Raw genomic sequence first — 26,374 nt, 5'->3', positions numbered from 1 at the left:
CTCTCCAATGTGCATTACTTTGCATTTATCAACTCTGAACTTCATTGATCATGCTGCCGCCCGTTCACTTAAGTTTTGTTTTGTCCCTCTGAAGTTCCTCTTAATCTTACCTGGACACGACTAACCTAAATAACTTTGTGTCATCTAAAAATTTTACTACCTTACTGCTCACTCATTCTGCCAAGGAATTAATAGATATATTCAGCAACCACTGATCTACCATGGAACTTTGAGGTACCCCACTGCTAACCATTTGCCATGATGAAAATTGCCTTTTTATTCCTACTCTGTTTCCTGTCTCTTAATCAATTTCTGATTCATGACAATACTTTGTTTCTCACCCCATGACTATTAGTTTCTTTAGTAGCGTCTTGTGACAGACTTTGCCAATGGCCTATTTAAAATCTAAACAAATTACATCAGCAGGTTCTCTTGTAGCCTTTATTTAATCAAGAAGTACAACAAATCCTAAGAAGTTCGTGAGACATGATTTTCCTTTTCAGAACCTGGGCTGGTTATACTCTGTTATACCATGATCTAACAGTCCTGGCATTTTATTACACTATTTTTATTACAGTTTTAACCAATTTGGCAGGTACAGATATAAGGTTTACTAGTTTGTAATTGCCCAGATCTCCCATGGAGCCTTTTAAAAATATAGTTACCTTCAAATTCTCCAGTATCATCGCTGTTTTTAATGAGAGATGGCATATTTTTGTTAGCTGCTCAGCCACTTCATACTTAATCTCCTTCAGAACTCTTAGATTTATAGCATCTGGGTCTGGTGACTTATTACTTTTTAAATTATCAATTAGCTTCATCAATTTCTTCTGACATCTCAATCTGTGATAGTACCTCATTTTTTATTACCAGAAAAGTGTGGTATAGGTATATCCCTTAACATCCTTTGTGGTGGAGACTGATGCAAATAAATCATTTAGCTTGTGAGCAATGTTCTTTTATTCCTTAATTTCTCCCTTGGTGATCCAGTGAACCCAGTGAGTTTCTTTCCCAGGCTTCCTGGTTCTGATCTAGTAAAAGAATTTCATGATTGTTTTTATACCCATTTGTTCTTCAAAATCCATCTTACCCCTCTTACTTTCCCTTTTACATATTGCCTTCTGTTTACTGGTTTCACTGGGGTTAGATTTTCAGATTTTGAAAGATCTCTACTTGGTTCAAATAACCTCTCAAAATTTGCCATCTAGGCAGACTGGTTTACATCATGCTTCCTAATTTTGTTTTTGTTCAGTGGTACACGTCTTGTAGGAATCAGTTAATGTCTTCTTACCTATGCCACCTGTAAGGATTTTTCTTCATTTACTTTTGACTCTAGGGCCTTTTTGACTAGCCTCTTCATTTTATTAAAATCTCCCTTTATCAAGTTTAGTGTCACTTTTTGGTATCTTATTTCCCATTAGGATGTTGAACCTAATAATATTATGGTCACTATTACTTAGTGGCTCAGCTACTTTTAATTCTTGAATTAACTCCAGCAAAATAATCCTGTGACTGCTCCATGGCTTGAAGAAATTGGTGGAAAATTCCTCTCTCTTTCCCCCAACAGAGTTCCCAGGGCCCAGCCGAGTTACTCTGTCTAGGCGCTGTGGGAAGGATTTGCCCCTTTGTGTCTGAATAATTTTGCTTATCTATTTAGGCAAGAGCTGCCTCATTCCCTGTGGTCTGTAAGGAGACAAGCACAATGCTGGTGGTTAATAAATAATGATAAACAATAATAGCCTCTTGCTTGTAAAGTAAGGGTAAATAAGTAGTGTATTACTCACGCCTTATTAAAATTGGAGTTAAGAAAATTGTTTGAATGAACTCAAAAATATAATCTAATTCTTTTAAATAGAATGTAAACTTGTTTGAATTTGCTTGTCAAATTTGATAATTTTCTTGAATAATAAAAGAGCCCTCCACCAGATAAAATCAAAATAATATTAGAGAGAGAGCGCAAGAGAGAACACCTTATGTTTGTTTTAAATTAATAAAGCTTGAACTTGCTTGTTTGGGGATTTTTATGAAATGTCTACTAAGAGAGATAACTGGGTCACTGTATATGAATAAGCAATCATTAAAAAAATCCTATCCCAATGGCCTACCAGTCATACTTACAAACAAGCACAACAAAGGAATGGGATTAAAAACAACAACAGCCCAAAACAACTTCAGTTATTCTGACTAAAGCAATTCATTCAAAACCTCTACGATTTTTCTGCTGTTTATTTACATCAACAAATAATCCCTTATTTTAACTAAAGCAGGTTGATCTCCACTTTATTTCCCACTCAAGGCTGACCAATTGGGTGTCTCTTTACTTCTACTCTGCAGCTTTATGGTCTCTAACCGTACTTGCTCAGTAAGTCATTTCCAAATTTTTTCCAGCTAAATTTCATTTACAGGTGTTACTTCGACTGATGTAATGAATATGTTTAAACACCTCCTAGATAACAACACAGGTAGTCTAGACCATCTCAATCTCCAATGAAACTTACTTTTCCTGTTATTAACCAGCCCATGATTTTTCTTTTCTTTAGCTATTGACCTGTGTTACACAGAAATTGGTAAATGTCCATCTGCTTCTCCCTAGGGAAAAATTAATAATCACACCTACAAGATTTCATACTCTTTTGAGGCATGCAATCAAATTATTATGCAGGCAGCATGATCCAAGTATTATCGCTTTTCAACACCTACCTTTAACTCATTTCACAGAGCAGGTCAGGGAAATGAAATGTTATACCCCCGTGTGACAGCTGCATTGTGATTAGGCAGTTGGAATCATGCAAAATGGGAGGCACAGACATGTGGTGCTGCCTTTGATTATCCATTCCAAAGGCTCTACTCTCACTGCCACATAGCAACAAGATTGAAGATCAAAAAGATCAGAAAATTTGGCTTTAAAGACCCCCAAAGCTTCCAAGGACACAACAAAGCACAAGAGTAGGTGGGGAAGGTATTATTATTATTACAACTGATATTTTAGTAGCACCTAGAAACTCCAAATCAGATTGGGAACTCCATTGTGCTAGGAACAATTCAAACACAGAGCAAAACAAGCCTTCACCCCAAAAAGAGGTTCAGTCTAATTAAGACAAGCTGTAACAAGTGAATGTCACAAACTATCAGAAGAAATGGGAGAGGGAGGGAAACAATTATAAGAAAATATATTTACACAGTACACAATGGGTATAAATAATTCCTTCTGCCTATCCAGCTAGCTGTTATGACTTGGCACTTCTGTAAGCATTACCGTAGGTCTTGAGGAGGAGCCTGAAGGAATACAGGGCAGTGTCTTTATGGAAGAGTTTGGGTAGGATGCTTCATGCTGGAGGGCAGGAAAGTGAAGATGCTTGTGGGAAAACCAGACAACTAGGTAACTTTGCTGTTGGTTGTAGAAAGTTAGGCTATGATAAAATATAAAAGCATATCAATAGCTTTCTCCTGACTGAGCTATGCTGCTGAAAAGGGAAAAAAAGCATTGTAGAGAGATAGGTCCTCCTTGTGAATGCAAAGAGATCCACAGAGTAGGGATCCCTGTTGAACCTTGGAATCCACATTCTTAGGAGGCCAACTCTTTTCCATGGACTGATAAAAAAACTAACTCCCTCCTTGAGAGGATATTGGCTAGAAAACTCCATGCCAGTTTCCCCCTCATATGGGTTTTTTTGTGAGAATGAATGATTGAGCTCTAATTTCTAAGTTGGTGGCAGAAGAGGCACTGCTACAAGAATACAACAAGCAAGTCCAAAGCACTTTCTATTTGAGTTTAAATTTTGGTCCAGATGCCAGGATTTTAGATTGTACTGGAGAAGATCCAAAAGACATACAAATGTGTAGATTAAATGAATTATCACCCCAGCTAGTCTGTTTGTACTGTAAACAACTGACATTCAGTCCTCATCTGCTAACCAGCATGTATTCCGCTCACAAAAGTCTTTGTTTCATTACTCCCGGCAGAATTCCAGCAACGGTAGAAAGCCCCCAACACCCCAACACACTTCATTGGTTGCTTTCATATCAACATCCTTATTTCTTCTTTGAAAAATGTACTGCTTTTTTGTCCCTATGGTTGAAGTTATGAGGTGTTGATAGACCCTGGGCAGGGTATAATTCATGACAGAAGTTGGTTTTGATCAATTTTCTCCCCCTTTCTAGCTCATGTCTTGAATATATTAGTTTTGTAAACTCACTGGCTTAAGGTCTATTTTCTTTTTACAGTATTTCCCCTTTCTGCATTGTTGTTCCCTTGCCAAATGCTCAGTTGTAGATGGTATTCTCTGCTTGGCAGGAAGTGTGTCTTTCTCTGTGTTTTGTTTAGTACCGAGTCAACTGTCAGTGCTGAAATCTCTGTAGCCTGATTCTCCCTCCCTATAATATGATAACTCCCATTCGATCTTTTTTGTTTTGGTGAGTTACTCACACACTGTGTAGGGAGAACAGGGCCCTAATTTTCATGACAGAGTATTTGCTCTTTATTTGTGATTATTTTACACTATATACTGATGCTCAGTTGTCTTTCCTTCATTAACAGCGTTTTGTACTTTAGTAAAAGTCATGCTGGGGCATGTGTGTGTGCACATACACTCGTGAAAATATGTCTTATGAACAGACCCTGAATAAAGGTGTGAGTCATGTGATACAATTAAATTCAGAGTCCCTAAGCAGAAGGAGTCTATCAGAAAAGGCCTATCAAAATAACAGCATGCTTCCTAACACTAATTATGAATGATTAACTTTGTTTATGACATTCCTCACGGGTGCAAAGACGTAAAAAAAAAAAAAGAATGGAGAACAGCATGAAAAGAAATGCAAAAGTGTCACTGATGGATATGTCTTAATCTGTTTGATTTTCAATTTGGTTGTAATTGTAAACTCACTTTTAGGTGATTCATTTTAGCGCATGTGAGCACAAAGTAGGGTTTGTTTGTTTTTTAAACATTTATACTTTTGGTAAACATAAGAAATAACGTTCATAGCTGCCATAACCAAACCCAACTGCCAATGTGATGTGCATCCTTTGGCCTCACCCTGATCTACACTCCCGTGATTAGCTTTACTGCTTGTCATGGACTATTTTTTTTTAAAGCCCCTCCTTAAAACTTCAGGGGCCTACACATAATTTTAAAAAGCCAATCCACTAAAACCAAAAAAGAAAAGGAAGAAACTTAAAAGAGCCCCTCAAGCTAAATCAACCTTGACTATTCCCCAAACAACCAGCCACACAACAAAGCACCAAAAAAAAAGAACTTATTCCACTCTTACTAAAACTCCCCTTGTACTAGAATCTCTGACCCACTTCTTGGTTTACAATTGCCAAATCTTAGGACAGTGTGGAAAAGTATGGAAATAAATTACTTTCCAATAGCTCCTTTTATCAACAAGAAAGTAACAAAAATTAAAGATTCCCTTCTTCACAAGGTGATAAAATAGTCCCAAACACTCCCCTGTGCTGGAAATAAGGGGCATAAGGAGGGAGATCTTGTCTCTCATGTAGCCAGACCTCAGACCATTAGGGATTCGTGGGTCATAATCAACACCCTAACCTATACTGAGTAAACTAATAAGCAGCCAGTGCAGAGCATAGAGCTGTGATGCTGTGCCCTTGTACAGATAACTTGCTGAAAAGCAGGAAGCCCCATTCTCCACAAGCTTAAATTTTCAAATAATTTTACAGGCCTTAAAGGACAAGGAAAAAAGTGCATTTTATCATGTGATAAAACGTATCTTTTTTCTTGGGTGGACATGGCCAAAAAGTGTCAGCCATTGAAGAGCACACTACCGGACTCTAATCCCACAGTGACAAAAACATGGGTTACAGTAGCAAAGTCTATATCAGAAATAAAAGGTAAAAGCCTCTTGGCCAACTGCATATGCAAAGAAGCAGTTGGGTTTACAACTGCTATCTGGTCATCTAAGTGCAGCAGAAGTCTAACAAGACCCCATGAATTGCAATCACACGAGTTGTATGGTGAGATCATGCCTCCAATCAAGGGGACTCATGGAATGGCAATAGGAGGCTATGACAATCCACTTCCATCACTTTAGACTTAGGTAGCTAGATCTCATTCATGCTCCAAATGCCAGGTCACTTGAATTCCATGATTCCACTGCCACATTATTTGCTGTGGATTTCACCTCCTTCCACAGAAGGGTAATCTAGAATCTGAGCTTTCATTAGAAATAAATGTTTCTTTCGATTGCGAAGATAACCACTCAAACACCAACACCCTGCAAACTGTCGTCGTGATGTCCAAGTGAGTCTGCTGGGAGCTTGAAACAATAACTCTAAGAGGTGTAAATTGCCCTACTCATTTCAATCAGGATCTTGCCCTATGGACTTAGATTCTGTAAGCAATGGAATTTGGCATTTTACCAAGATACTATGGAATTCCGCAATTTTCCCATAAACTTTGCCAGTTTGTTGTAGCTAGCCATTTTGTTTCTCATCACCCTGCCTGCCTCTTGCTGTCCAGCTTTCTCCAGATGAAAAGTTAATTTTATCACACTGCAGGCTCCCACCAGAGCTGGAGTCCAGCATGCACCCATGGAATGGGGAAACAAGAAGTGCAGACTGGTGCGGAAGGCTGGCTTGGGACCTGCAGAAGGGAGATGTGTCGTTGCAGCCAGCTACAAACTCCCCACTTCCCTGGAAAATCTAGACTAAACTACCTAGGCAACATCACAGGAACCAAGGCCCAGGTCGCTGAGTTGCCTATGGGAAAACATTCCATCCTCAAGAAGAAAAGACAAATTGTACATCAATTAGCATTTTCATCTGTGTGCCATAGTTGTATGTATTTGTGAGAGAGCAAAGGCATGGGGGACTAGAGGGGAGGATATTTCATGATAATAAAATAAGTTAATGTTGTTGAGAAACATTGGGGTTGTTGCTGTGGAATTTGGCCCTATTCTGTGTACAAGGGGCCCTGCTCCAAGGCACAGTGAAGTGTTCAAATACATCACATTAAGAAAGATATGAACAAATGGGAGACAGTCCAGAGAAGAACAAAAATAAATGATAAGAGATTTAGAAAACAAAATGAGGAAAGGCTGAAAGAACTGAACATGTATAGTGTAGAGAAGGCTGAGGGGGGTCTTGCTAACAATTTTCAAATATGTAAAAGGTTGTTCTAAAGAGGACAGTGATCAATTATTCTCCATGTTCACAGAGGGTAGGACAAGAAGTAATGGTCTTAATCTGCAGCTAGAGAGATTTAGGTAGGAAAAGCTTTCTAACTATAAGGATAGTTAAGTGCTGGAATAAGTTACTCAGGGAAGTTATCGAATCTCATCACTGGAGGTTTTTAAAAATAGGTTAGACAAACACCTCTCAGGGATGGTCTAAGTATATTTAATCCTCCCTCAACTTGACCTCTTGGGGCAGAAATGTATCATCCCAAATTCACCTGTGAAAGAAAGGAATCGACTTTAGTCCAGAGGAACCCCACCCCTTCCTTCTGTGGTCCACGGGCAAGTCATCACCACCTTATAGTCAGTGCTACCAAGGCAGTAGTTTGAACGATCACCATCAAGGACATCTGATCTTCACCCATTGCCTGGGGGAGATCACTGACCAACACACAAAGAAAGTTTCTGTGCCAAATCTAGGCCTGAAACTAGAATAAGAAAGGTCAACAATTTCAGACATCCACCTCTCCACTGTCTTACACAGAAAAAGATTTAAAATGGGTTACAACTAGCCAGGTTGTCAGTGTCAAGGGCACGTGTCTGAGCCTCAGGTACATGAGAGCTTCCTCGAGGATAACTGGCACTCTGCTCTCTTTAGGAGAGAGAATGGCAATCCCTAGTAGGAGCTCACCCTCTGCTACCCCAGTTTGCCATCACCAGGAGGGAAACACATGGGACCAGATCACAGGCTGTGGAATACAGTTCTCCCACACCTCTGGAATCTCAGCGAGCTGCACAGGCTGAAACTTAACCAGTCAAGACAATTTGCTCTGCTGGCATGGACACAGGTAGCTAGACTGTTCCCAATGCTTCCATGAACAGAAGAGGCCACATCCAGCAGATCTGCTATGGGAGTGCAGGCAAAGAACCTGGTATCCAAGAGAAGCTGATTAACTGGAGTTCTTTGGGATTTTGTGGTTAGGAAGTTGGGGTTTTCACCTAAAGGAGAATTGTCTTCTGATACCCCTGCAGATTGCCAATTGAGAGTTAAATCCAAAGAGCATTCAATCCCACTGTCAATGGCAGAAAGCTCTATTTTTGTGCGGCCACGGGGGTAGCGGGAAGCAGCATGGCAGGGCAGTGCTGAGTCCCCCAGCTCTAAAACTGGACAGCCTTTCATCTCCGATCTAAGTTGTCATTTCCCCATGTATAGATTGAAAATCTGCACTCTCTGTCTACTCCACAATCACCACCCCCAGACTACTTGCCTTCTATTAAGAGGCTTCACTAGTAATGTTGCAAAGTCAGTCTCTCATAATGCCCTGACTCCTCCATTCCCAACTTGTGGGTTTCCTTGGAGGAGGGCATAATGGAGGCCACAGCATTACAAGAGCAAGGAAGTATTATCTGTGATAGAATAAAAATATGCAAGAGACTTCCTTTTTAAAATGTTGGACAAAAAAACAAAGTATCTTTTCATTATTCTTTTTATTCCCATTCAATTTCAAGTTTAAAATACATTGCTGTAGAAGGTTTCATCCAATTTTTGGATGAGGAAAAGAGAAGACTGAGAAGGGAAACTGGAGTTAAAAACAGTATAAGGGAGGGGGAGAAATAATCCCACAGAAATCTGCCTCTGTAGCTAGATTACAGTATTAATGCTGTATTTGTGCAAATCTCAGAAACATTTGCAGTTTTGGCAATAAAAGAGCTGTCCAAATTGAAGCAATGTTAAATGTATCAACAAGAATAGACCCCTCTGAATGCATAATTGCTTATTACTGATTTACGCTTCATTTCTCATAAATTGGTTGCAGTCTTTTAAGGACCAGGGGAAACTTTCTAAGCTATCACATTTTAGCAAGAATACTTTAAATAGTACTTTTTTCCTATAGCTCCTTTCCCTTCACTGCTAATTATCACAATAATTAGTCATAAACAGAAGCTGTCTTATTCAATGATACCAAAACTAGGCTTGTTTGAAATATGGGTACTTTGCTTCACAGGGTTTTCATGTATAATTTCTTTGGTTCTGACTTACACAAGTTTGCATCTCCTCCTGTGCTTCACTTTGAGTTTCAAGTCTGAACTAATAGAAAAGATGAAAGTAGACCTTAGTCAAAATTGCTGCATTTTGCCCAGTTTGTCTTCAGAACCATGAGACTGCAAAATTCATATGGCTTTGATTGTAAAACTGTAAATCAGCCCTGTCTCATTTGAGATATTTCTATTTACATCCAAACTTCTTAGTTATCAGCAATAATGGAAAGTGAAATGACGAAAAAGTACACAAAAGTTTAAAGTTTAGGAGAAATATGTTTGAAAATACACACACACACACACACTCATTTAATGGCCACTCTAACAATTATAGTGTTCTAAAGTCATCTATTATCACAGTCTAACTCCCATTATTAAAGATGCACATTTTCAGTATAATGCATGGGGAATTAGGTGTGCAACTCCCCTTAACAATAATGGTGGTGTCTTGCATAGTGTTGAAAAATTACTCCAAAGAGCTAATGTTGCCATAGATATTATGTATTAACATTTTAATTCTTTTCATGGAATCCAGAAGCCATGTGAGTCATATGATAACACTATCATAACATTATTTTGCTCAAAGTGGCATGCACTTTGGCCCTCTTGGTTACAGCAAAAGAGTAATGCCCTCCTGCTTGCTGTTCCTTTCTATACACTATAGCCTCTATTTATTGTAGTACACTCTTAATACTTTTTTACTGATAACCTCAGAACTACATAGTATCTTACCCAAAGAGGTCCAAAGTGCTCTTTAAATTGCCTTTCTTATTGTTTACAATTTATGAATATAGTCAAAAACTACAGATGGAAAAAATTGAATTCACACTCTTTTCTTTATATCCTGCTTACATTTCAGAATTTCTCACTCTTCCCTTGTCTCGCCTTAATTTTCTACTGTGGGGCAATGCAGAACATGTTCAGTTTTGGAAAGCAATAATCAGAGGCATAATTTTTCACATAAAGAGTGAAATTGCAGATTACATGATACATAAACGTTCTCTAAAAATTAATTCATGATTTTATTCTCTTGTATTTGTACTAGCTGCTACTCCAGTCTGTTGTTGAAGCTCACACATTTTGGATGAGACACAATGTCAATCTGTACCATACAAATGGTAGAGATGTCTCTAATTTGTTATAGTTTATACTGTTGTGCTCACCTCATTCATATTTTTTGCTTTTACTTCAAGTTTTTTACCATTCCATATTTCACAATGATGAGAAAGGAAAAAAATAATCTCTTTCAGAGTGGATTGCAAATTACTGACTGAATTAATTTTTTTCAAATTAGAATGGACAAAATGGGCAAGTTTTGGTGGCTTCAGTTACCTTTGTGCCAAAACCAGACATTTTACAAGTACGTAAGGCCAAATTCTTATCTGAGACCTGGTTTGGAATCCACAAAATTCCAAATCAGTTAGTTGTATCTTTAAGGGATTGAAAACAGCCTCCATACTGATTATATGACCCATCAATCTTCAGCTCTCCTGAGCAAATGCACTAATGCTCACTTTCCAGCGCAAAGCCTAAATAACTGGGTTGTGGACTAGAGTCCTTTCTGGGGGCTGGGGAAGGAATACCATCTTCTTCCAGGCCACAAAGCAGCAGTAGATCTGCTCCTGGTGAGACATTCTATGGCCTGCAGTAGTAGGCTTGTTTCTGGTTGCATCCACCACATTCTCATGTAGGGAGAATGGCTGGTAGATTTGTGATTCTTCTTTACCCTTGCATCTGACGAAGTGGGTATTCACTCACGAAAGCTCATGCTCCAAAACGTCTGTTAGTCTATAAGGTGCCACAGGATTCTTTGCTTCTTTACCCTTGCTGTCAATCTGTCCCTTTGGTGACTATATGCATGCAGTACCTAAGGAGGATTCCTTGCGAGGGTTCTCCAAATCTTGTTCCCTATTCTCCTAACCATGCAGCAGAACTGTATTGATTCCACTGATGACAGAAACCTTCCACAAAGCCATTGTTCAAATGTATCACTGACTGATGCCTCTAGTTGTTATTGTAATTATAATACCACATTCATATTTAAGGCTACTATTTTATTCTCACCAAACCCTGTAGTAAATCCTTATTACAATAAAAATAATGAAACAAAATTCTTAATATTGTGGACATTACCACACTATCAATTGACTTCTAATCAATTCAGATTCCTATTTTTATACAAATGGAGCAGGTTTACACTTGGATGCTGTACTTCAGCATTTCTGGTGGCAATAGCCATCAGTGTTATCATTATACTCCCTCAGTATAATTGCTTAATTTTAGCTGCTTTGTTTGTGCTATATGTGGTAAACTTGCCTATGTTTAAAATACTACTTGCTTTTGCGGCACTGTTTCTGAAGGAGAATACCTGACACTTGACTCAGTAGTACATTGCGCCCCTCCCCCAAAAAGGTGGCTCCCATGGCATGCCTTAACATTTTCTTGTAACTATATTGTTTTATAAATGAAACTGCCATAGCAAAAATGACAAATATAACATATAAAAGAACAAAAAGGGCAATAAATCACAAGCGACACTCCAGCCCATTAAAATGCACTCAGCTGGTGTTGCAGAAAGTAGAGAATTTTCTTCTCACTTTACATTCTGCCCAGCTGAACAGAGACAATCAGAATCCTTAAACTACCACCAGCATAACAAATGTTGGAGCTCTAAAGGAAAGACAGGATAAGAATATCAGTATGGAGATCCTCGCTCATACTGCTTCCTTGTCATGGAAGGAAGTGACCCTGTACATTGCTTTGACATTTCACAATAGAAGGTATTCATTCTCCTCTTGATAACTCTGCATAACTCCCATAGATGATATAAAGATATAAAAAATGAAATTAATGAGATTAATTGGAAAATATCAGAAGTGGAAGCGGAATTCAACGAGCAATGGGACAGCATTATTAATCTAGATGAAAGAATCCAAATAATTAAAAAAGATAAAAAGGAACAGAATTAAAACTGGAAGACATGGAAAATAGAGAATGCAAGAACACCACAAGGATTAAAGGTATTCCAGAGGAGACGGAAGGGAGAAATTGCTGGACACACTGAACAATATTTTCCATGACATATTAAAACTTGACAATAAGGATTACATTCATATTGAGAGGGCTTCCAGATCCCTTTTCCCCAGGCCCCCAGCAGGCTCCAGACCTAGAGATGTGATTGTTGATCTACACTACTATGAAGGATAGTAATATTTTACAAGGATAAAATGCTGAGGGCAATGAGGGAGAGAACTGAACCACAGATGATTCTTAACCAGCCAATACAAATTTTCCCTGATCTTGCAACCTCAACCCTTAGAAGTGAAGAGAACCCTACCAGATTACCACAATTCTTAGAAAGAACAATAGAAGATACAAATGGGGGTTCTCATCTAGACTATCCATTACATGGAAAGACAAATATGTCCAGCTCAGATCCAAAAGAAGGGGAACAGGTACTCATGGACACTGGAATAGACAGATCAGCTCAAGAACAATCTGAATGGGATCAAAGGCATCGGTCCCACAGATCATCAATAAATCACTGGGAACTGGTGAGAGTGAAGAGAGCCGGAATTGCTCGAAGCAGATGCAGCAGGAATACACCGTGACAGAAATGAGAGCAGAAGAAGCAGTCCAGATCCCAAAGAAAATAATTTGCTAAGACATTTAAATAAATAATGGATATTATATTCATGTGGTTACAATGATAAAGGAATATAGTTAAATGGAAGCTGGGCTGTATAGCTCCCAGGATATTTTACTCTATGTGGATAAAGTATACTTAATGGGTATAACATTACAGTTAATTTAACGCTGCAATTTATATTACAGGTAAAGTTAATAACAAAATAGCAGGAGACTCAGATCTCCCCTCCTGAAGTAAGTTTGACTTTAGAATTATCATAACCATTCCAAAGTTGGAGAAAGGTCATCGATGGTGGAAAATTTTTAGAATAAGTGAACTCAAAGATAACATAACAATCTCATCATTCCTGATGTGTATCATACAGATCTCTTTCTTTAATTAATGTGATGCTAAAATACTAGCAAACAGATTGTCATCTTGCCCATATATGTTCACCCTGACCAATCTGGGTTTGTTGCTGGTAGTTGTCTATCTGATAATATCAAAAGAACTCAGAATTTGATCTATAACATTAATTCTAGCTATTATTCCAGCTTTCTTTGTACACTCAAAAAAACCCTCAACCAGTTGCAGTGGGAGTAACTCAGACAGATTTGGATAAGGTTTGGTTAAGGAAATCAGTTATATATTGGCATATCATCCCTCTCTACTTATTCTTGAGCCTCTGCAGTGGTTAATGATCATCAATCTCCTCCTTTTAATATGTCCAGGGCAGTGTTTTTCAAACCGTGGGTCATGACCCACTACTGGGTCACGGCATGTAAGGCACTGGGTCACCTTGCTGTGCTCAGCACTGCCGACCAGGACGTTAAAAGTCCTATTAACGGTGCTGCCCAGCTAAGGCAGGCTAGTGCCTACCTTCTCCAACACTGCGCTGCGCCTTGGAAGCAGCCAGCAGCAGGTCCGGCTCCTAGGCAGGGGGGCCCCGGGGCTCCATGCGCTGCCTGCGCCCTGAACACCAGCTCTGCACTCCCATTGGCCGGGAACGGGGGTTGGGAGGAGGGCAGTGTCTGTGGGCGAGAGTTGCGCGGAGCCCGTGCCTAGGAGCCAGACCTGCTGCTGGCTGCTTCCAGGGAACAGCACGGTCTGCGGTGCCAGAACAAGTGGGAAGCGCATGAAGCCCCATGGCCCCCCTGCCTAGGAGGTAAGTCCATGCCCAAACCCTGCGCCCCAACCCTGAGCTCCCCCAAACCTAAAATCCCTTTTTGCACCCAAACCCCTCATCTCCAGCCCCAGCCCAGAGCCCTGACCCCCTCCTGCACTCCATCCCCCTGCCCCAGCCCAGAGCCCCTTCCCACAACCTGAACCCCTCATTCTCAGCCCTGCCCCACAGCCCTGAGCCCCTCTCACATCCCAAACCCCTCATCCCCAGCTCCGTTGGGTCACGGGCATCAACAATTTTCTTCAACTAGGTCCCTAGAAAAAAAGTTTGAAAACCACTGCTCTAGGATACAGAACAGGGTTTCTTGTTATCCCCCCTGTTTACTTTGGCAATGGAGTCTTTTGCAAAAAAGATGAGAAATAGCATCTTGGTAAGGTGCATCCAAATGCAAAATAGCTTTGTATCTGACAATGCCTTGTATTTGCAGGATCCAGAAGCCTCATTAAAAGTTACAGCACCATTGAATTTGGGCAGGTTTCAGGCTTCAAAATAAACTATGATAAATCTGAAACTTTAGGAATTAATTTTACCAAAAGAGTCACATCTAACTGTTGTCAGATACATACATTTAAATGAGTAAAGGAATCTTTAAAAAATTTAGGAATAAATATGGTGTAGAAACTTAAATTTTTTTTAAGGCAATTCACCTCCACTGTGGAACACAGTAATAAAAGACTTGGAGGAATGGAATAAATATGAAATTTCTGGGTTAGGTAGGATAGCCTCAGTAAACAGGAATGTCCTCCCGAAATTATTATTTTTGTTTCAGTGTATCCCTGTTGGTATCCCTGACATGATATTAAAAACATGGCGGGTTGCAATATTAAAATTCAGATGGAAACACAAAAAAGTGTTATACACTATAGAGTGTATTCTATAGATCTGTATAAGTCTCCAAAGTGAGGTGGACTAGCTTTCCCTAATTTGACTTATTATTGTTATACATCTCAATTAAAATATGCCATCAATTGGGTTAATACTTGCCATCAATTGGGTTAATAAACCATCCAAATCCTGGGTAAAACTCAAACAATACTGGAACCCAAATGTAGCTATTCATAGTAATTGTTTGATTAAAAAGATATCTAGAGCTCCAAAAATAAAAGAATCATCCAATTCATCTAGACCACCTTAGCAGCTTTGGATAATTTTTTAAAAATTCCTATCGCCAAGGCCCTCTTCCTTTTAATTAATAATTCAGAGTTTATCTCAAGGAAACAGCAAAGTGACTATTCATTGTGGGTAAGAGCTGAGATTACTCAATTTGGACAGCTGTTCGTTGGTCTTGATTTGAAATCACACCAAGAGATATGTAATAATGTAAACAATATAAAGATCCTGTATTTTAAATATTTATAAGTCAAATATTTTATTGTGAAATCGGGATACAAGGCATCTCTATCTAGACCTTTAACCACATTTGAGGAGTTGACCCAGACGCAAGCTAGAACAAAAAGTTTTCCATCTGACCTACATACCTTTTTTGACTGAAAAAGATGTTGATAAGAAAACAACCCAGATGAAAAGATGGGAGGGGGACTCGGACAAAGAAACTGATCTGGATGAGTTGGTCTCTATATGGGAAAGGGGATATATAGCTGCAATTTGAGTAACTCATAAGGATATTTTTTTATGAATTACTATATAGATGACATGTGACTTCAGTTAAGATCCATCATATTTTTGCTGCTAGGGCGGTACTCTGCTGGAGGGATTACAGGGAAAAGGGAACATACATTTGGTGATTGTGTAGATCCCCTGACCTGCTTACTTAATGCTCCAGTAGAGGATCAACATTTTAAACAGAATGACAAATTAACTTCTTTTTATTATTGTTAGCAGCTAGACATTGTATCACAATTATTGGAAAAATGTCACTCCTCCTGCTAGGAGGTCCTGTCTAATGACACAGATAAATGGGAAAATAATCCTTCCCAAATTCACAATGCTATAGTTTGTTTTAACAAACATTTAATGCCAAATTGTGCTGTCAGTAATACTAGCATAAATCCAGAGTAAATCCACTGACACACAAAAAATCAATCTAGATCTCAATTCAGTCATTCAATGACTTTCCATGGAATTACTCCAGATTTACATTGTAATGACTGTGAGCAGAATTTGGCTCAGTGTATTCCAATAATTCTCATGTAGTGAATTTCATATTTTGATAAATCTCTAAATGTTATTAGGCCAATTATTCTATAAGGCAGGAAAAAAAACAATTGGGAATAGTTTTGTATCAATTTTTACCATGGTTTTAAACACTGTTCATCTAGATCTTCAGTTATCTATGGTGTAATTAATTTAAGCTTTACGAGTTTCACTATTTTTTAGTTTTTCTAATTTTTAAAAGTATTTTTATTCTAGCAAGAAATTACAAAAAGCCTCTGATGTATCTTTTGAATGTGAATCATCATAGGTACTTCATTTACAAAGACTGTGCAACACAAAGTTTAGCCTTCCAGCTATATGTGGATGATAAAAACAGTGTGTTGATGGAAATCAATCTGAATAGCATCAGGTACAGTAGGTGTCTGCTACTAAATCATAAATGATTTTTTTTAAATTTAAAAGTAAGTAGCCCAGACATTTTTCAACAATTAAGGAACATGCATTCAAAAATGGAACATTTTAATCATAATTCCAAGCATGTTATTTCATTAAAATGGAAGCAGGAGGAAAAGAGATGAGGGCCCACTGAATACCAAATATGGCCATTCTGAATCTTTTGAATGAAGTGACTTACAAAATGGTGAAGCGAGGTGCAGTAGCTTACAGTCTTCTCTTATGTGTCACTATGCTTTAATCCCCAAATAATTCTCATTTTATTCTAATACATAATTTATGGACTAATTTCTTGTGTGTTTATTTTCAGACATTTTTCATGTTGTCCTTGTTTTTTCCCCTTAAGTATGAGAACATATGAATTTCATCTTCAACTTTCAATAGAAAACGAAAAATATGTATAAATACAAACTGATCACAAATATTTTGAGACCTTCAAAATATCTAAACTTACAGAGTGGTTCAGATAAGTAAGGGAGTTATTAGGTAAGTGGTTCACAATGTGGGAGCTTACCCTAGATTCACGCATGAGTGAGTTTTGGTTAAAGGTGGTTGGAAAATGGGGTTTTCCCATGTTCATAGTATTGCCCCTTTTTAACCTGAGCAGCTAGTCAAAGTTTGGGGCCCTGGGGATGTTCCAGCTTGGGGCAGAAATGGATGATGAAGTCTGGTATTTTCTTTGATGCAACCATGTTTACTTACAAAGAATGCACAAAGTCCTTCTTCTCCAAATGCAGGAGGAACCAAAACACAAAGGATAACTTCTTCACAGCTCCAAGCCTCTTTAACCAGCACCACACTCGGAAACTTACTGCAGGGTTCTCCACGGTCACACTGTGCTTACAGACTGCTTCTTGGCTTACTTCCTGCTTCCGAGCCTCTCTGTTTGTTGTCTGCTCTTCCTCTCTCCTCCTGCCCCCAACAACTTCACTAGACTTTTTGCATATCCACAGACACACACATGCACCTGGTTAGAACACCTCTGCTCGCATGGTGCTAGTTTCTGGGCAAACTCCATTATGCCTTGTTTTAGGTAAGGCCCCTTAACGGCTTCTGACAACTGACTTAAATGAAAAGTGTGTTCACACATAATGAGGTTTTAACTCAACAATATTATATTTATTTTGCTGCATTTTAAAATGTGCCCTCCCTTTTCGTGCCTCCAATTTGCAAATAACTGCAAGTACAACTGATGCCATTTAGATGCTTAGCTACATAATATGCAAGTACAATCAGGTAGTTAAACCTGTAAATGACACCAATAACATCTGCAAACATGGAGCCCATGTCATGGCCAGTCTAAAAATCAGGGCCAGACAATATAATAATTGGTCTGTAATAAACACTTTCTGTTCCACGTATATGCAGTCCGTTCTACTGGCATAAGATGAACAGATACAATATATTGAAATATCTCCTTATCCTTCTGACCATATGGGTGAACTAAGTTATTTTTGTAATATTAAAATTTAAAAAAAAGTTCCTGCATCATCCAGCTACTGATAATAATGTATTCACTGATCATTTCTGTCAGCTTTATTTGCCTATTTTCCCCAGTTGCTGATAAAACTGAACAGTTGCCTCGGTAACACACTATGTGGTACTAATGTAGCCCCAGTTTCATCCAAGGTATTTAGCAGCAGGTAAAGGAGAACTGCCATTTGCTGCTGCCTCCAGTAGTAGGATCCAGGCCATGGAGAGGCTGACAAGACATGTAAGGTGAATGGGGGCTGTTCCTGCACCAGGCAGCCCTCTTCTTTTATATATAAGAAAGGGGAGGTGGGTGGGTGTGAGAGAAAGACAGCATAAAAGACTAATGCTGAGAGACAAACTGTATAGGGAGGGCCAGGAAAGGTTGCTGATAGAGGAGGGAAAAAGTTGTGGTGGGGAAGGTTTGTACTGAGAGCTGAGTTGAACCGGGGTTGAGCTGGAAGAGCAGCTGGCTTTACCAGTGTTTAGGAAGGTGGTCAGGATTTTTAATTTAAACTAAATGGAAATCCCCCCCCCCTTAGTGTTAAAAAACAGAAATCACTTTTGGGTGGAATCAAGCATGGACATTTTCAATCTCAAAAGTTATATGTTGAAATAGACAAGTAGGGGAAACAGGGTGTTGTAACAGAAAATGCTATGCACCCTGACTTACAATGCAAGCCTCACAGTAATCAATCATCCAATTATATCACTAAGATCCCCACATGGAGAAGACTCTCCACAGGCAGATTCTTCCATGCAGAAAGGGTGCTCAAGCACCTCTTTGACAGTGTTTCCGCTCTCTCCAAAGAGGGACCTTCACAACCCAGAAGTCGGTACAAGGGCAGTGGATGGGCAATGGACGTCCCAAAGGAGTACGCACATTGTTCCCTGCTGCCCCGTGCCCAGCATTGCTGAGGGAGGCAATTAAATATGGACTTATCCTCCTCAAAAGTGGGAATCCCCCTTAAAGGGAAAACTGGGAGCATAAGTCTTTATAACTTGGTTCTATTAGAGTCAGACCACTGCCATTGAGAGAGGAATTTGTTGGAGACCCGGAGAAGGCATGAAGGCACACATCTCTGTGTGGATGAGCCTGGCCTCCTGCTATTGTCTTGGGATTCACAGGGTTTGTGGACAGGGTCCACTGCTTGTTTGTCCTTCACTTTCTTTGCAGAAGAACTATTAGGGAGGGATCTACTCAGGGAAACCAAGCAGACACTTTTTCCCTTTTAGCCGCCCACTTATTATTTGATATCTTTTCTTCTACTGTACAAATTATTATTGTGCAGTAAATGAAAATTTGAAAAACTGAAAAAACAGCAGATCTGAAAGGCAGTTGAAGCATGAGGGTTACTAGGAGTGGCCGTAGCCACTTTTGTTTTGTTTTGTTACGAAGTATCCAGTGAGAAAGCAGCAAATTAAGTACTTTGGTATTTACAACTACAGTATCTCGGGTTCTCTGTGTTAACTTTGTAAACATTTCTCTCTTGCAGAGTGGATGTCTTTCACTGAGTTTCTGTAGCTACTAAGTTTTGCATCAATAAAAAGCTTTAATCCTCAAAATAAAGAACGTCTACATAAGCACATTTCATTCTTGTGCCAAAGTCATTAGAACTTGTTAAGGCTCAAATGAGTGGAAGAGACATTCCTTGTCTCTTCAAAGCTTTACTTTTATTCTCCAGAAAAGAACCCAGAGAACTGAGTTTTGAAAATGCCTGTGGACAGTGCTTCGAAAAGGTAAGGAATTTAGCTTGTATTTCCTTACCCCCTGCATCACCTTACCACATTTTTCTCCTTATTTTCAATAGAAATAATTGTATATGAATCAGTTAATATTTTATCAACTACTACAAACACATTTCATAATTTTCTCTGGTTGGCTGTAACAGTATCCAGATGCCAAAGCATTTGAACTGTTTTCTTCCCTTCCAACAGCAACATCTGGATCCTTCCCAAGTAATTATGATAGTAATTTTGGAAATGTCTATGGGTTTATCACAGCACTACATGTTGATGGAGTATATGTAACTTCCTATATTACATATTCCATCAGACTCACCTTAAAATAATTTAAGGCACTTTTCTTCTGTTTCAAAATATGCTGGTTTCCAAATTCCTCAAAAGCTTTATGAGTGTGTTTATTTTATGAGAAAATGAATCATTTCCCATATATGGATTTTTAGCTACATTCTGAACTGGCCTTTGGGCAAACCATAGCCTAATAACTGTCTCACATGTGTACTGAATTTATTTTGTAAATTAGATTTAAAAACCTTATAGCTTTGTGCATTTCTGTATGTCACTTTGTAGGCCATTTTCTTTTAAATCTAAGACCCATCAGTGATGCAATTACCACTGTTTCAGTTTTATTTCTTTATCTTTAATTTTATATATATTGAAATACTGTTAGATGCAACTACCTTCAAACCACTCTGCAGTTAAAAAAAAACCAAACCACAATATTTTCTGATTTATGAAAGCGTCCCTCTCTGACCCCAAATAAATCGACAAGATGATAACCACAATGCCTTGATCTAATAATGCAGGAAAAAATAGACATGCACACACACACACACACACATATATACACATATAAAAACCCTGACTGATATTACTGCTGCAGCAAAGCCAGGACAGCTATATTTCATTACAACATTAGGCTTGAAGGAACATCCCAAAGATCAAACACACAATGGAAACATGCAGTGGAGTTGTTTTACATACATGGATATAAGTGTGTAAGTCTTTGATGCCAAGCATATAACTTAATTCAATGGATGTAGTAGCTGAACAAAAAAAAAAAAACCCCACAAAAACCTACATAGTGGTAAACAATCTATGAGCAGAAAATGAAGAACACATGGAAGGAAAATGAAACAAATAAAATGACTCTGAAATGTGCAAGGTGACTTGTCTATACTTGAATGTCTGACCTGTTAGCTGGTCGTCGCCTGCAGCAGGGGCGATGCGAATGTATGGTGTTGTAAGCTGAGTCACGATTATCGCAGCTAAGGCAAAGGAAGATTTCCAGGTCAGCATGCATGAGGAAAAAAAAGCCAGACTGAAGCTATGCTAGCAAGAAGAATCTTGGTCAATATTATTGTCTCAAAGTTTTACCAAAAAACCCCAAAACCCAAACCAAAGAAACAAAAAACCACAAAAGCTCCTCTTCATCTTTTCTTAATTTGTTAGTTTGGTTATTCTGTGATATTAATAAGCTTTTTTATGTAACCTTCACCCAGAAAAAGGAATCAAAGTGTATTATTTAGAAATTACAAATCTGATTAACTAAAGACTGAGGCTTGGCTCCATTGGCCACATCATTGGATTTAAGCTGCAAAAATTCAGTGCTTATTCAGAGGACTCCAACCTTAATTTGTCAAGGTAAATCACACCAATTTCTTTTTTGCTTTTTAAACTTTCACAGTACATTCTTCCTATGTTTATTTAAAATATCATTTTCCAGTACAATATTCTTCAATCAAAGTTAATACACATTTTTTCCTGAATCTTCCTTATAGAAGATTTTGCAAACGTAAACACTTACATGTGCGAGCAGTACTACTGACTTTTCACATGCTTTAAGTTAAACACGTGTGTAACTGTTTGCTAGATTGGGCCTACACAAGTTTATATTCTCCCACTAAAACAATGAAAGGCAAAAGTAGAATTCCCTACACACCTACAGTATCTTGACTCTTCTTCATATAATCACAGAAATGTACAGCTGGAAGGGACCTCAAGAGGTTAACTAGTTAAGGCCCCTGCATGGAGGCAGGACCGAGTATATCTAAACTATTCCTGGCAGGTGTTTGTTTTTGTAGGGCTGTACCAACAGATAAGTATTATTGTGGTTCACAATGAAATCTTCTGATTCTTTGTTTGCCAGAAGCGCTATGGTTGTCATTAAATGGTTAAATACATATAGATTACGAAATACTTAACAAAATTAAAAGGTCAGATCCAACATGATGCAGCTGGAAAATGATGCAAAGAAAAATATTGGAAAATTAAAGACAAGATTATATGAAAGATCACTAATTTACATAGAACAGCCTGGTTGCTATTAGAAATGTGGCAAGGAGTGAGGAAAATAGATCATCTACCATCTGCAGACAATTAAACTCAAAACTGCTGCTGCATAATATTTTGAAATACCCCTCTGCAACACTGAAACACAGTGCTGTTAGTAGCTGCTAGAGTACTGTTGCTATTGGATTTAAAATATTATAATAGCCTTTTCTCTCTCATAATTAATGAAAGCCTCCTAATGTGGCAAGAGCAGAATAATAAGCTCTCTCTCTATTTGGTCTGAGAATTGGAATCCTAGGAGATGCCAAAATGGTCACTATTCAGACATTGTAACAAGTCATATCAGGAAATATATTCTTAATATAATCAAGAAACACCACAACATTGATAATTGTATAGTTAGCATGTTTTGGTGTTTTTCAACCTTCTCTTCACAGATTTTATCGTCATTTAGTTTAAAGAAAGAGCAGACATATGAAAGCCATTTTTGTTACCTGCATGAAAATCTCTCTTATCTCACATAGGAGGCACCCTTCAGTCCTCACATTTGTATGCACATTGAATATTCATAAAAATAACAGAAGCCTTAATTTGCCGCACCAGAAAACTCTTCACCATACTCATATAAAAAGAAACATGGAGCCAATCCATCTCCCAGTGCAGCCAGTGGTAAGACCCTATTTGATTTCTAAAGGAGCAGGACTGGGCACTTCAGTTATACAGAACCCGGTATGCTAATATTAAAATAATATTATAATCATTGCAATCAGGATTTTTATATGATCTCTGACAGTGATATTTAATATAGGTTTAATTTGTAAAGAGCTAATGCTTACAAGAGGTTTGTTTCAACTGTTATGCATTGAGGATTTAAAATAATGGAATTACAAAGTATTATCCAGATAAAGACACAGAACCTGCATCAAAATACACATGGCTATGGGTATACAAGGTTAAGGCCATATTTTGTAGAATGCCTTCAAGTAAAAGGATATTTTGCACACAAGACATTTTCTTCTCGTGTTTATGCTGACATTCCATTGACTTCATTCAGGACTACACGTACTTAAAGTTAAGTCCTTGATTAAGTGCTTTGCTGGATCAGGGCAAGAATGCTCTGAACCTTTCCCACAAAGTATACAAAAATGAGAAAAGCATCCAACATACCATGGATTAACTATTGCAAAAGTCAATCAATGTTCTACCACAATTTCAGCTACATGAATGTCTTGAGGGACACACAAAACTTTTGAATAATCTTAAATTGAGACACCTGGGGGGAGGGTGGGAAATAACGAAAAGGCTTTAAAGTCCATGATCAAGTCAAGTCCTGGATTCCTCCTTTGGGTGCAGACTTCAAAACCTGCTGGCTACATTCCTTGAGTGTAGACAACCAGGTGGCTTTGCCAAAACCAGTTGGCTCAGCTGATCAGCAGGTAACCTGGGTAATGAGAATTTGGAGGAGGATATTGACATGCTCCCTGGACTCCTTAAATTCCACGGAGTGGAGCTGCAGAAGCTTTCTACTCTGGTGGAATTTAGGAGAAAAACAGCAACCTGGCTGTACTGCACAGCTAGTGTGTTTTACAGGATACATTTTATGATCCAGGCCCTGATCCAGGAAAACACTTAAGTATATGCTTAACTTTAAGCACATGAGCAGTCCGAGTTTAGTCAATGGGACTATTAATGTGCTTCAAGTTAAGTGCATATGCAAGTGTTTTTGGGATCAGGGCCTTAAAAGCATATGACAGCCTGCAGGGTAGTAAGAACTGTAAATGGCTGCAACATTAGGTCTCAATTGAGAACCAGATTCTGCCACCTATATTCATGATTAATGGCTAAAGAGATTTTGCTCTAGCTTTAAAAATCTTCAAATTTCAGCCCAAAAGGATGATTTCAGCGCAAAATACAGATGCTTTGGAAAGACAGGAATATGTTAAAACAAATATGATAATGGAGACTGTTTTGCAACCTTTTCTATGGGAAGCACAAGTGCCCACTGTAATACATATATCAACACAACCACACAACACAGCTATAATTGTCTAATAACAGCACTTTATATGTATTAAAATAACCACACTAGGTTGTATAGTTACAAGCAGTGTAAAGCTTTACTGACCCAGGGAAATTGCGGCCAGAGATCGAGCCTCTTGTCAGAGAGGCCTTTCAGTTCCTCAGAGTAGGGGAAGTGTGCATGTTGCACCAGCCCTTTGGATGGTTCACACAACACCCCACTGTATGGTCGACCAATTCAGCAGACAAGTGTAGACAAGGGTGTGGGGTCATGGCCCCCCTTCTTCCCCATGACAGATGAGGTGATTTGCACCTCAAGAATAAGAGGTCTTGCTATTCTGCTTAGCAGTTGTGGGAAACCCAAGGGGTGAAAGGCATAATCTGACCTTTAAACTATAGATAAAACAATTATATATTACATGTTGAAATATAAACAGACTCTGCATGTCATTTTGAGCAACCAGTGAAATTGCTTTGTATTATGTCATTACAAGTTTAGTGGCACAGGAAACAATGCTTTACAGCAGCACCTCATTAAAATTTGGAACATTTAGGATTGCAAAGCCCAACTTGGGGAATTCTTGTTTCAAAGTCCTCACCTCTTATCTCTCTAACAATCTTATGGGCTTGACAAAGATATTACAAAGTACTCGGAAATATGCTTTCAAAACATAAAACAAATTGACGTATTTAAAATAAGAGCTCCATTTTCTCACTTCCCTTTCAACAAATAGGTTACTCTGAAATAGTCTGTTGCTATGAAAGCAATTTCATTGCACAAAGCAATTCTCCTCTCAAAATGAGCGTTACAAATATTCCATCAAGTGGTCCAAATGACTGAACATTCATTAGCCATTACAAATAATCTCCAAATAATTTAAAAAACGTGTTTTGTAAAAAAAAAATTCATCTAATCATTTATCATGATTTGTGGTGTAAATTAATCAATTGCTGGATTCATTTATGCTACTGGAGAACAGAGTAGTGTTTTACTTTCCACTGAAATTCATCTGTTGTTCTATGTTTCATCTGATTACAATGAAGATATTTGAAAGTTAGTAATTATTTACTAAGCAATGGGCTCAGTAACTTGAAAACTAGGGATTTTTTTTTTCATTTCCAGATATTTGGGAACTAGATGAGAAGAGAGTGACCAAAATTCCATTTATTGTATTCCGGAGGGTGGCAGCCCACCCTCAGTTTAAGTTCTGAGGCACAGATGTGAGGAGCTACATGCTGATATTTCTGTTACTTCAAAATAATAAGGGTCTCATCTACCTTATCTAGGATGGTGAAAAAAGGACACCTGTGGTTGCTGAATTGTAAAATCTCCACATGTTGATTCTGCATTGCAACCAGGACATTTCATTGTGCTAAGCTACATGAGGTTATGTCAAGTCACTTAACCTGAGATGTGTGATCCTCCAAGAATGGACTATGACCGAATGCTTATGAAATATTTTTATTGCAGGCTGTCCAGGCACCCAACCCCTTCCCTTTTCTACCCTTCCACCTCTAAATTGCCATCCCCAAATTTTCTTTCAGACCTCTGTCTTGTCATTCAGTGGAGGTACTAAAGAAGTGTGGCTACACTCAGATACACACAAACCACCCCCAGTCTCCAAAGCTAAAGCATATCATCTGAGCAATATGACTAATCTTTTCTACGTGGGGACCAGGATTATAGCTATTGCTGTCTGAACTTGTATCTCCTACTGGGCAGTATAATGTACTGGCATTGCAGCATAAAGAGCTGGTCTGTGAAGAGCCTCCACTTTTCTTTTATAAAGCAATTCAAACAACAGAATTGCTTATAAGGAAAGAGTAATTTTTCACTATTCACCTGTGCAAGCAGCTTGTGGGTACTCTGCTATCAGCACTTTAACAGTCCTATTATATACACAAATATACAAATGTCAAAAATACTTATTTTGAGATCATATAAAAACCACAGAGTATGTTTAAAAAGAAAACTTGTTCATGTAAGAAACTAAAAATGTATAATAAATTTGTGCTTTTGTAGAAAACTTCCTAAGTCTCAGCTAGACATGTGAGTGATTACTTTAAAATACAGCGTCAGGTTCAGAGATGTCCTTTTAGCTAAGTAAACACTGCTGGAGGTTTGCATAAATGTATGAAAGAGAGGTCAACAGATTTACATCCAGAAAATTTGACACAATTTAATCATACCTTTTGTGGCCACCCTGACGCAGTCAATTTTGGTTTCCTGTGTCAAATAAAGAGGAAAAAGGTCATTTCTTGTGCTGTATCCAAAACAAAGAAAACCATCTATTGTT

General features: G+C 38.4%; 1 protein-coding gene across 9 annotated transcripts in view; it reads right to left on the bottom strand.

Annotated features, from left to right (window-relative positions):
* Positions 1 to 26,374, bottom strand: part of PTPRM (protein tyrosine phosphatase receptor type M) — a 726,112-nt gene that overhangs the window by 229,101 nt on the left and 470,637 nt on the right. For 6 of the 9 annotated variants that reach the window (XM_045005637.1, XM_045005638.1, XM_045005641.1 and 3 more), the window contains exons 13-14: positions 26,268 to 26,304; positions 20,960 to 21,034 (exon numbers count right to left, since the gene is read on the bottom strand). In XM_045005637.1, the coding sequence (XP_044861572.1) occupies positions 20,960 to 21,034; positions 26,268 to 26,304 (112 nt within the window). The remainder of the gene's footprint in view (positions 1 to 20,959; positions 21,035 to 26,267; positions 26,305 to 26,374) is intronic. The other 3 variants (XM_045005644.1, XM_045005645.1, XM_045005646.1) reach the window with 1 other exon arrangement.

Source organism: Mauremys mutica, chromosome 2, assembly GCF_020497125.1.
Source record: "Mauremys mutica isolate MM-2020 ecotype Southern chromosome 2, ASM2049712v1, whole genome shotgun sequence".
Classification (NCBI taxonomy): domain Eukaryota; kingdom Metazoa; phylum Chordata; order Testudines; family Geoemydidae; genus Mauremys; species Mauremys mutica.
Note: the sequence above shows the minus strand (reverse complement) of the source record. Positions and strands in the feature narration are given on the sequence as shown.